The sequence below is a fragment of the Onychostruthus taczanowskii genome, unplaced genomic scaffold (assembly GCF_017590055.1).
Source record: "Onychostruthus taczanowskii isolate IOZ18803 unplaced genomic scaffold, ASM1759005v1 scaffold198, whole genome shotgun sequence".
Taxonomy (NCBI): Eukaryota; Metazoa; Chordata; class Aves; order Passeriformes; family Passeridae; genus Onychostruthus; species Onychostruthus taczanowskii.
The window spans coordinates 389,259-401,866 of NW_024499217.1; the positions used below are offsets into that span (position 1 = coordinate 389,259).

At 46.4% G+C, this 12,608-nt stretch overlaps 1 protein-coding gene across 4 annotated transcripts in view; it reads left to right on the forward strand.

Annotated features, from left to right (window-relative positions):
- Nucleotides 1-2,964: 2,964 nt before the first annotated feature.
- The window catches only part of SMARCD3 (SWI/SNF related, matrix associated, actin dependent regulator of chromatin, subfamily d, member 3), a 54,262-nt gene continuing 44,618 nt past the window's right edge, over nucleotides 2,965-12,608 (forward strand). The window contains exon 1 of one of the 4 annotated variants that reach the window (XM_041402378.1): nucleotides 2,965-3,179. In XM_041402378.1, coding sequence (XP_041258312.1) covers nucleotides 3,120-3,179 — 60 coding nt within the window. In that variant the 5' untranslated portion in view covers nucleotides 2,965-3,119. Of the gene's footprint in view, nucleotides 3,180-4,855; nucleotides 5,026-9,657; nucleotides 9,704-12,578; nucleotides 12,604-12,608 lie in introns of those variants that run through there. The other 3 variants (XM_041402377.1, XM_041402379.1, XM_041402380.1) reach the window with 3 other exon arrangements.

Consider the following 12,608-nt stretch of genomic DNA (forward strand, 5'->3'; position numbering starts at 1 on the left):
TCCTTCCTTCCTCCCTTCCTCCCTTCCTCCCTTCCTCCCTCCCTCCCTCCCTCCCTCCCAAACAGATTTTAGAAACAAGTACTGGAAAGGCCTAACAGAGAAAGAAACCTCTGTGTTACAAAATTTCAGTTTCTGTAGGGAAATAAGGCAAAAGGAACCTCTGGAAATCAGCTGGTCCTCTGTCCTGTCCAAAGTCAGAATCCACACCACCTACATCACTCTGGATAGATGCTTGTCTAACCTGTTCTTGAAAGACCTTTGGCGATCAGGAGTCTCATCCTTGCTGGACAAACTATCCCAGAACATCTCTACTGTCACTCCTGTGCTTCTCCTGAATATCTGACATAAATCTTCCCGGAGAAATTCAAGCCGTTATTTCCTGTACTCTGTGCATGGGGAGCAGCTCTTCCCTGTATTTGCAGCAGCCTTTTGGAGACCTGATGACTGTTGTTTTCTCTTTATCTTGTTTGGACCTTACAGTTCTTGTCACACTTACTGTCCTTCCTTAACAATCCTGGTTTCCTGGTTTCTCCCACATTTCCTCTGATGCACAGAGCCTGACGGCAAAGGTTGGTCTGGATGAGACACTGACAATTCAAACCACGACAGAATTGCTTTGGAAGAGTTCCTCAGCAATTCTGGCAACATGTAATTTTTCAACCTTAAGGAAATGTTGAGCTGGAACAGCTTGTGGCCTGGAGAGCTCAGGGGATGGGGAGAAGGAGGAGAGATGGAATGAGGAAAAATGAAGAATCTAGAGTACCGTTGTCAGTGCCTGTGCTGCCACCAAGGGGATGAGAGCAGTGGGGCAGCATTCCTGCAGTTCCTGATCTTCTGGGGGTTTATCTGTTTATTTTGTGACAGTGTAGAACTGTTAACTCACATTTAGCTTACAACCTCTCATATCCCCAGATGTTTTTTATGAAAAAAACCTCCCTTCAGCCAGTTGTTCTCCATCTTCTGTTTAGATGTTGATTTATATCCTTATGTGGAATCCTGCACTGAATTGTGGTTTGAAAAAAAACAGGACATATCTCCAGGTCCTCAGGATTTTAATTTTGATAATCTCTTGTAGCAAACTTGTAACCTCTCCAAACTGTATGTTGCTAGGAAATTGAATAAGCATGTTCTCTAAGTACATTATCTATATTGTTAATGAGACTATTGAATAATGCTGAACTCAGGAACAATTGAACATTTCTCTAGATTAAGCAGAGCCTCCGTCTTGGGATACTTTCTGGTTCCAGCATGTCTTCTATGCCACATTGCATCAATTCCAAAACTGTTGTGAATATTCTAAGTTTCAGTGAAAAGAGCAATGCTGACTTAAGTGAAACTTGGATGAGGGAAACCACACCTTTTAAAGCAATCAGTACCTTCATCTACTTCTATAATTACCTACAGACCAGAAAATGGCAAGTAGCAGCAAACATGTCTCCCTAAAACAACAACTTGGTTCATATATTTTCTAATCAGACCTTCTTAGTTGAACAGCCTGAAAAGCCCTGAACAACAGAAGTTAAACCAAACCACACACACAGAGACCAAGTGGGCTCCCAATGCCCCAGGAAGCACCAGGGAGGGAGATCAGCCTTTCTCTGAAATGAAATGGTCTGGGAATGGGACATGAAGCGAGCTGAAAGTGAGTACGAATGAGGCCCCAGCGCGTGCTCAGCCTTCAGGAATGAGTGGAGGAACACGGGGCTTGCACAGAGCCCCACGGCACAGAGAACTTCCAGGTCAGAGACGGCTGGGAGCTGCCAGGATACTTGCAGCAGTTGGGGATCACTCGGGTTAAATCAGTCACTTTTTGAAAGAACGTTGGCAACTATTTTCTACACTTTTAGGGGGAAAAAAAAACAGAAAACCAAACAATTTGAAATAAAATTATGTGCTGTGTCTCCTAATATGGGAAATTACATTCTTGTATGGTAACCTTCACCCTTTTGTGCAAATGCCTCACACAGTAGTTTTCCTGGACACTATTGTGAAGGGTTGAAGAATCACAGGAAATGGGTTTCATTCTCAGCTAGGTAACGTTGGGCAAGTCACTTCCATCCATTTGTACCGTATTTTCCATTTGCAAAACATAAGAGCTGCATGTGCTGATTTTTTCTAAAGTGCTTGGAGAACTACCATCATGCTAAGAGCTGAGTTTTTATTATTGCAGGATTTTTAGACTTTTTGTTTTACATTTACTCAGTTGACCGCTGAAGCGAGGCTGCCATTCCTTAATTTTCAAGTGGCTGGCCTTGGAATTTGATGTTCAAGGAAACCTGGTTTTGGATGTCTGTTAAGAACATCCAGATAAATTACAATATATATTACATATATACAATATGGTTTTCAGCTGAAATTACTACCACTTCATGGCAAATGTCCTCCTGCTCCAGCAGGTATTCAGTGGCTATTGATGGAGACCGGGGCGGCTGCGGCTCCGAGCCGTGTCCGCAGCCAAGGGGAAAAATAAGAAAACCCTGAAATGCCCAGCCGGGCGCACGCTCCGGCCGGGGGACCAAGGGCCGGGGGACCAAGGGCCGGGGCACCAAGGGCCGGGGCTCGGGCTCGGTCCCGGCCTGAGGACAGCCGGGTCGCGCTCCGTGCCTGCCCTCCGCCGGCGCTGCCGCCGCGCCCCGCCCTGGGCGGTGCCGGCCGCGGCGCGGGAGGGGTTAAAGCGCCCCCGCCCGCGCGGCCCCCGGCCCCGGGCAGGCGGATTGGCCCGGGCTAGTCCTCGCCCGCCCGCGGCGGCGCCGGGACCGTGGCAGGCGCACGCCCTGCCCGTGCCGGGCGCGCCGTTGCCATTCGGTGCCGATGGTGCTGGCGACGGAGCGCGGGGGGACGCGAGGGGGGACCGCGCGCCGCGCCGCAGCCCGGAGCCGCCGCCGCCCCTTCCCGCGCCGGCAGGACGGGCAGGGCCGCGGGACGCGCCGGGCCCGTAACGACGGCTGCTGGAGGAGGCGCTGCGGCGCGTCCTTGGTGCCGTTTCACGCGGTGGGGCTCGCACGGCTCCCCGCGAGGGGGAAAACAGCCGCACGGGCCGGGGCCGGTGCCCCCCACGGGCGGGACTGAGAGACCGCCGGCCAGTGCGGCAGCAACAGCCAGTGCAGACTGTGAGGAAAATGCACGGTGTCTGCCGGGAGCAGGGAGGGGGCTCACATGATGGGAGCCAACATTCCTGTGTGAGTCTGGGGTCTAAAAAACATAGCAGATACCAGCTGCATGCTGCCTTGCCAGTCACGCTGCCATGTAGAATTTAGAGTTGATTAGGTTGGAAAAAACCCTTCAGATCAAGTTAACCTCAGATGACAACGTCCACCAGACATGCAGCATTTGGTTCCAGATTATATGTTCCTTTAGTTCAGCTAGAACTTAAGGAATTTTTCCAGCACAAAACAAGGCAAGGCTATGTTGATTTGCTTGGCATATTCCTTCTGAGGGGCTGAGAGGGGGAGCTGATAACCACGCTCACCCTCCCTAAGTTTCTGTGATTCCTAGGGCTGTTGCCACACAATAGCATGTAGATTGGGGTGACCCTAAAAATCAGTGGAGGTCACTGGCCTCACCCCGTGTTCAGAAGGCCATGTGACCTTCATGGCTTGCCCTTCACTGCTTGTCAATGCAGTGTCTTTTCTGTGCTTGTTTTTATTACTGGATGAGGGCAGAATAATTTTTATTTGTTTCTGATCTGATCCCGTTGTTTGCCGTCTTGCCAGAAAATTCACAGCCCGCAGACAAGAATTTCAAGCAGAGGAATAGAATAAACCCCTCTTGTAACCTGGCAACATCTCGCCTATTGCTGTGTTAAGGGAGGCCAGGGACCGCGGGCCCTGAGAGCTGCCGGACGAGATGGGAGCCGCGGGCCCGGCCATGATGGAGGAGCCGCGCTCTGCGTGCGGAATGGCCGCCGCGCTGCCAGCGCCGCGCTCGCCCGGGCCACACAGGCGCTGCTGCTCCTTTCTGCCTCCCCCCTTGTTCCCACGTTCCCAGCAGTGTCCTGGGATAGCGCACGCTGTCGTGCAGGGCTTTGTGTGATAAGCAGCGAACTGCTGATGTCTTAGAGCAGCTGTGGTGTTAATAATTTGTCTGCGTCTGTCAGTCAGCCTGGGCTCTCTAGAGAATCCATCACAGGGGTACCACGGCATCCCGAGCGCGGTCACTGGGGAGGGGCGGTGGGAGTGGGGGCTGGAAGCAGGCCGTGGGGGCTGGAAGCAGGCCGTGGGAGCTGTGCCGCCATGCTGCCCCCCACCCCCTTCCTCCGCCGGCCTCACACACTTTCTTTCCCCTCGCTTCCACATGTTGTCCCTCCCTGTTCCCAGCTCCGGCCTCCTGCTGCTTCTCTCTTGTCCGGAGGGGTTAGCTCTCCGTCTCTCATGCTGGAAATGCTGCCAGCGAATGTTTCTGTGTGCTGCCTGCCAGGTCCCTGGGGAAAGGGCCTGGAAATGCAGTGCGGGAGGAGCAGTGGGAGCAAGGGAAAACCACTGCTCGCCTGCATTTTCCAATGGGAAAACATCTCTGCGAGGTGCTGAGCTCTGTCACTGCTGAAGTTGCCCCCTCCCCCTTCCCCGTGCCCCAGAATTTCCCATCCCTGATGCAGAGGAGGAGAGGCTGCAGCACTACCAGGGAAAACTGAGACGTGTTTTTCAATTTGCCTCCTGCTTATCTCTGCTGTTTGGACAGAGAGGTTTAAAAAGCTGGATTTTCTGTCCCTGCAGAGTAAACAGACAGAGCCCGGCAGCACAAACTATTTCTGGCTTATCAGTGGAGGAATGCAGCAGCTGAGGCTGAGCTCGAGTGGGCCGTCAGGAAGGCCCTGAAGGGGCCCCCTCCCCACTCCGTGCTATTAGAAGTGTGAGAGCCCAGCAGGACTCAGAGGGGAGAGTTGGAGAAAAAGGCAGAAAAGGGAAAGAAAGAGGAAGAGAGAGAGTGAGAGAGGCTGAGCAGACCCTGATGGCTACAGATGAAGTTACAGGAGGGGCTCGCAAAGCTACGAAAAGCAAACTTTTTGAGTTTCTGGTCCATGGGGTGGTGAGTCGGGAAAGTTAGTGAGCTGGCTGGCTCTGAATAGAGGGATGAGTGGAAACTGGAGGTTCTGTGCTGGGCTGGATCGGCTCCTGCAGTGTGCTCCTGGGGCGCTGATAGCTGCATCACCAGGAGAGCACTGGGGTCTGTAGAACCCCCAGCCTATGCACTGATTCATTGTTAATACAGGCTTGTGTCTGGGGGGATGTGTGCTGTGCTTTCTGCTGTGATTCTCCATGAATGGTGAATAGCATGCTTTGCAGCCTGATCATGGTGCAGAATCTGCACTGGATCTAACCCATATGGGCTTGTAGGACACTTTGTTCTGTAATCAAACTTGTGTTTTGAAAAACAGTTCTGATGAGAGCCTGATGAAGCCTTGGGGTGCTGCCTCTGGTTCTTGTCTCCAGTCTTGGCTCATTTGTATCCTCTGGCTACTTAACAGGTGACTTTCAGGGGCTTGAAGAGATTAGCTCTGCAGGTCTGTAACAGTCTATGGAAACTCACCCACGAGAGAATTTCAGGGTGCCATGCTTAATTAAAGCAATCCTTCAGGTCTTTAGAAATGTTCCAGCTTTTGTTTAAGAATCAGGTCTTCGATCTCCATTTAAGGGGAAACGTTCACCCTGTTTTGCTGCCATTGGAAACGTTCTTTAAATGACTCCAGTGTCTGAGAGCAGTCACCATTTATAACATTTGGATTTCTAGCATTAATACACATTGAACAGAAATAAGGTTGTTAAAGAGCCCGAAGGAATGTGATATTATTTGGATGCTGGTATTCCCAAGTGCTTCTTTCTTGAGGATCCTGGCAGCTCCTGTGACACCTTTTTGAAGACATCAGGTGGGGGCTCTTGTACAGAGGTCACAGAAACCTGTGGGGCTCCAGGCAGACTATTGAGTTGTCTCCATGATTCAGGCTTACTCCAGATGTGTAGGATCTTGTGTGTTTCGTTTAGATCCTGGATATGGTGGATTTGGCAGGGCTAGGGACTCTGAGGTGGCCTTTGCCGTGGTGGGAGCTGTGAAGAGGTGATGTGGTGCCAGTGTACAGGAGCAGGCTGGGCGAGGCTGGCAGCTCTTCGGGGTGACGGAGAGCAGTGGTTTAGTTGTGGACATGTGGGTTTGTCAAGGTGGTCTGGATTGTGATGGCTGTATCTGAGCAGAACCAGAAGCAAGTTGGGAGGGTGGCAGATGGGATGATTTTGCCTTTTCTAAAGTTTCCCTTGGCATTTGCACACCAGTGCTCTTCCTTTAGTATCAAGAAGAGTGGCAAAAATAGTTATGTGAATTTGCTTATTCCACATCTAGCTGGCCTTCGTGTGAAAGCAGCATGCAGGGTTCTTAAGCCTGGGAAATTTTTAATTTATACCGGAATGAATATAGCAGAACTCATTTCCATTACTTATTTGGATGCCCGGAAAGTCTGCCTTTTCTACCCTGGGAATTTTGTTGCTCGTGGCATCTTACTTGAATATATGCATTAGCCTGGAATATCTGTAAATATCTTCCTGCTCCTTGTTGCCGAGGCTGGGGCTTCTTGGCTGTAGTTCTGGTGCCTGAACACCTCTTTTATCACCCTCTTCTATCCTTCATTATCATCTCCTTTAGTTCTGCTTTGGTGCCTGGTTTGTTTTTTCCTTTAGTTTTTTCCTCATCTCAGGTTCATTTTGATCAAAACATGGGTTGGGGTAGTCACTTTTCCATTACTCAAAAAAAGATGAAAAAAACCTATAACTTTGTTTTATCTCTCCGGGCCCTGTATCCTGCCAAATAAGAGAATGTGCCATGCCAGCCATTACCTTGAGTTTGCCTAGCGCTGGCTCCTCTGTTTTATTACTACCCAAAGTGTGTCAACACCTGAATGAATTAAGTGAAAAATCAAGTTGCATTGCAGACTTTAGTGGAATTTCTTGGAGTCAGATTCTGCTCTAATTCTAGGGACCAATCTCTTCTTCAAATGACTAATTTTTTTATTCTATCTGTGATAACATTATTTAATTTGGTTATTGAAAATTATTTTCTCTCCCCCCTCAAAAAATGGGGAGAAGCAAACAGAGGTAGAATGTTGTGAGAAATCTTTTTTTTTTTTTTTTTTTTTTTTTTTTTTTTGTTTGTGGACACTTAAATTAACAGGATAATTCTGCAGTATTTCCTATGGGCAGTTAGCTCTTGGATTCACTTGATCTTTCTGGAAACGTATGTTCCTTTGCTAAGGTCACTTTGCCCTTTGCTCTTGTGCACCTGATCCTGCCTTTGTGCTTTTCCATATTCCCAGTCTAGATGATGTCTTCTTCCTTGTTTGTCCCAGGCAGAAGGGATCCCCCTGAAAGGTGAAATCTTTCAAAGGTTAAAACTCTCAAGTGGGACTCTTCATTCTCACCTGCTTGAGACCTTGATAGTTTGTTACACCTCTGGTTAGCAGCTGGGCTTTTAGAAAGTTTAAATCTCTTTCAGTTATTTATTTTTACTATGCTTTTACTCCTGTTCAATTTCATCAACATCTTGCACATCATTTTTGTGGGAAGAATTGTTTTTCCCCTCAAAGGCTTCATGCTGTACTTAGTTGTTGTTGTTGCTCTATTTTTCTAGCATTTGTATGGACAAATATGGCTTTAATCACCACATTTATGTTGATTATCTTTTTATCAATGCATTTTCTGCTCTCCAGTAGTACATTTCAGGCAGTCTTTATGACATTTCTCTAGGTGTCCAGCTGTTTTCTTATATTTTGTTGAACAAGTTACTAATCTTGCTGCAGATCATTACTTTCCTCAGTTTCCTCTATCCTCCAGTCCCTACCATAGGTCTCATTGCTGGCTGGATCCCTTAAATGGATCCTGCCTATGTCTCCCTCCCCTGCTTTTTCTTTGTTTCTTTCTCTTTTGTCTTTTTCTTACTCAAACAGGTATCTGCCTGTTTAGTCTTGAGAAGGTCTGTGGTGCTGGTCCTGTCAAAACTCTTGTCCAGACGTCTGTCCCCTTGTGACTGGATTGCAGGAGCCTTCACTTGGTGCCTTGTGCTGGCGACCTTGGCTGTGTCATCTGTGCACAAGAACCTGCTGAGAGGTTCATTTTCTTCTCACATTGTTCTGACCTTCTTCATCTGCTGCTGTGTCCTTTTCCTGTTCCCACTTTATCTTCCTTCCAAAGCCAATCTTCTTGCCTTTTATCCACCAGATACCCCTATAAAGGTCTATGTGCCTTTCTGAACTCTGGAGTCATAGCTGTATTTACAATGTACTTGCTGTCAGTTCAAATCACCTTCTTTTTCCCATAGTGATCTTGGTCTTCATCCTCTTTACTATGCTTAAGAAGCTCTCTGTGGCAGTAGAAGTCATTATCCATATTTATTTTCTGCTAATAGGTGTTATTTCATAATTCCTGCTAATCTCTACCATTTAGTATTAGCTACACTCCAAGATTGCTAATTCATACAAACCTGTGTATCGCTGATGTGACTCCTTTCCTTATCCTCAGTCCTCTTTTTGTTTGGCTATCTACTTATCAAATTTGGTCATAGGATTTTATGGTGAATACATAAAATGTCTCCTATGAAATGGCATTTACAACAGTGAAAGAAGAGTGTCAGAGCACACCAGCATGTAAACAAATACTTAATATATATGATAAATAACTCGTCAGTGTTAGAACAGACTAAACAACAGGTCTGATGGATACAGAGGATCTATAACAGATTTATCAGTGATTTGGAAAAAGGGGCAAGCAATGAATTTCGTATATGAGTTTTGCATCTCCTGATACATTGTGGGTTTAAATGAAATGTCACTATTCAGGAGAAAGGCTTGGATGTCCTGTGAGCTGCCTAGTGTCTAACCAATAAGAAATCACATAAACTGTTAGTCTGATTGGGAAGTGGGGCAGGGAATAACCCAGAAGCAATGGTAAATCCATGGCATATACTTACAATGATGTTTTTTTCTGGTTTTGGTAATCTGTATGACTAATAAGCCAGAAGACTGGGAACTCAGAGGACAGTAGTAGTGGGACACCTCTGAAGGCTTCATCAGTGAGGGAAGAGGGGTATTTTTGGTTTTATTTATAATCTCTAAGTATAGAGACTGATCATGTAACTTGTAAAATCTCTGTCATTGGAGGCTCTTGGGTACTGGTTAAAGAAGTAAACATCTGTCAAAGATGATGGAGATACTGGTAGTACTTCTCTGAGAGGAGGAAGAACTGCATGACTTCAAGGACTCATATTTCAGTATATTATAAAAATTATGGAGGTTTTATTAGAATGGGAAAAACTAAAGATATTTTCCCAAAATTGAATGGTGGTCTGTTTTAGTTTTAAGTGAATAAATGTGACTGTTTCTCCCACCCAGTCACAGGGTTGTAGAGATCACTACTCGCAATAGTGAGGTGAAGAGTGTGGCCAAGTTTGAAAAAAGTAGATCTTTGCTAATGAAAAAATATCCTACTAGTTTTCTTTTGTCCTGGGTGTAGGTACTGTCTTGTCAGAGCATAAGCCAGCTAACACTGGAATGGCTAGGAAAGAGCCTCCTGAACAGTTTGTTTTGGACAGTTTGTTCCACTTTCTACCACAGAGCTCCCTGTGTGCTTCTCTCTGCAAGGGCATCCTCAGAGAACAGGGCCTGGAATGGAGGCACTGCTTTGCTGCGTGCATGTTCCCTGTTGTGGTCAGCAAGGAGGTATTTGGGGTGAGTAGGGCAGCCTGGAGAAGTCAACAAACTTTATGACAAGGAATTTGATTGGGAGGTAGTTGCAGGGGACAACTAGAGTGAAAACTTTGTACAACATCCAACTATGTGAGCAAGCTACTGGTAGAGATTGAAGGTTTGTCCTTTTCTAGCCATGGACTGATTTCAGACTGTCAAATAGAGAAAGGTTGGTACGTAATGAAGAAAATAAAATCATTCCTGCTAGTCAAGGCTTTAATTGAGATCAATGTGATTTTGTGCAATATGGGCTTGTTAAACAAATTTGAGTTTCTGCTTGAGAAAACTTGGATTTGCTGATGAATGTAGGTGTATGGATAAAATGGATCTGTGAGATGTTTGAATTGCTCTTCTCTTTCAAAAAAAAAATACTATAGGAATATGAAAATAGTCAGACGATGGTTTAGTTCAGTATCCTGTGTAGAATGGGGGCAGTGGAAGGCAGCATGGAAATACAGGAACAAGGCAAAACCTTAGTGATTGTTCATATGAATACGCTGAATTGGAGCTTGGGAGCTATCTGACCCAAAGCTGCCCTCTGTGTAGTGCCTCTCTGTGGATTTTATTTATGGATGTTAGTCTAATGCTATCTTCCTGAACCCTTGTAAGCTTCTAGCAGTCAGTGTTTTGTGTCAGGAATTTTTTCAGCTTGTCTTGCATAAGGAATTATCTGATCGTGCCAACTGTTGTTTGATTACTGTAAGGGAAGAGACAACAAGCTCTTGACCAGCTTCTTCTCTCTCTGAGCCAGTCATGGTGCTGCAGAGGTCTGTTGTTCCTCTCCCTCCCAAAGCCATACTTTTCAAGAGGTGCATCCTGGTAGTTCTTCACACAAAATCCCTTCTATACATTAGATCACAGCAGTGGTATGATGAGATCTGTTAAAGCTGGTGGAACTCAAAGCTGGTGTGTAAGTTTTATTTGTTTCAATTCCAAAGACTGGGTTTTTTTCTTTTGGTTGCATCCAAGTACACCACTTGAGCTTGGTGGCAGATTACTCTGAGCTGTGAACAGACATGCATGAATTAGAACTGAACTTAGTCTCATGTTCCAATTCACAGTTCTGTAAATGGGATGTTTTCCTAATTAAAGACTTCTGGATTGTTGTGAATATTATATTAAAATGTGTGGTACCTGGAACACTTGGACTTACAGACCGAGAGCTTTTAGGAAATGGAGGAAGGTGAATCTGGCAGGAAGCAACATCTATATTTGTAAGGAGGAGAGAAGCCTTGTACCAGTTTTATTTGTTGTACTTCTAAGAGTCCATTCTGAAACAACACATCCAGTTGGGAAACCATTTGTGCAGTCAGAAACTTGTTGCCATTACACAGCATCAATCTAGTCTAAATTTCTTAAGGGTTCCATGTACTTGTAGTTACTCATTTTTACTTCCAGACAGCATCAGGTATCTCCTCTTGCTTCGGTTTATGCCCTATAGAAATCATAGAATGATTTGGATTGGAGGGGATCTTAAAGATCAGCTTGTCCCACCCCTCTGCCGTGGGCAGGGACACCTTCTGCTAGACCAGAGTGCTCCAAGCTCCATCCAGCCTGGCTTTGAACACTTCCAGGGATGAGGCAGCCACAACCTGGGCCTCATGACCCTCATAAGTAAAGAATTTTCTTCTAATCTAAACCTGCTCTCTGTCAGTATGAAGCCCTTCTCTCTTGTTCTGTCACTCCAGGCCCTTGTAAACAGTCTCTCTCCATTTTTCTTGAAAGCTCCTTTTTAGTTAAGAAATATGCTGTTTGTGTACTTGGTGGTGGTGGTTATTCTCAAAATCTGTCAGTGTCTCTGTTAACAAGGAGCTGGTGGCTGTTCCCCACGGGCCAGCCGCAAGAGCTGCCTGTGTGGTGCTGAGGTGGTTGGAGTCTGTCAGGACAGGAGATTGCTCTAAGTGCAGCTCAGCATTCAACTGCAATGCAGCAACTCCTGGCTCTCTCTTCAGTCTTTCTGAGGCCTCTTGTGGGTGTTCTTGCTTTACTTTTCTTGACACTTTCTTTTACTTTCACCTGTCAGTTCTCCAGGTTATTTTCCTCTTACTGTTATGTCCAGACAGGACTCCTTTTTTCTACTTCTGTGTTTTGACTGCTGTGATGCACATCCCCTGAGAAAAGACTCTGCAGTAGAAGAGCATAGAAAAGCACTGCTCTAATGTTGTCTTGTTATTGCTGTCAGACAGAAGTTCACTTAAGTGTGACAAAGAGGACAGAGGCAGAGCTCTGATGTGACAGGAAGTTCAGACAAGGAAGACAGCAGACAAGCCAAACACGGCTTAGAAAACTGGTCAGTGGAAGGCAGTGGAGGGCTATGGCACAGGTGTCAGGGGGCAGGTGTTCTGCTGTACTGACAGCATGCTCAGGTTTGAGCAGCTGTAGCCAGAGCGGTGATGGGCTGTGCACATGTACACAGGCAGTCGGCAGAACTCTTGGGGACCAGTATACATGCATGAAATATTGGTTTTGTGCCTTTGTGTCTTTGCCTTGACGCTGTGCCTCACTTCTGCTCTGTTCTCTGCTTCACCTTCTCAGAGCTGTGAGAGTGGTCCTTTCAGCTGGGGACAGGCTGTAGTCTTCGTCAGTTCCTATGGCCAACAGTGGTTTTGCCATCAAGGTGCTTGTGCAGATTAATACATGTAAATGGAATCAATGGAGGTAAAAAGGACATAGGACCGTGGGTACAAACAGAGATGGGTCAGGGATGGGGGTCTCAGGTAGCTGATTTTCCAGGAAGGAGGATGTGTCAGTTTTGCACTGCAGTGTTTCCCATGGATGCTGCTTGTTTAAGACTGATTCCGTCCTGCTGAGGAAGAGGGGGAGAGACAGATCCTCATCTGTAGATAGATGCACCTTCAAGATCTCTTTCAAAAGTCATAATGGTATT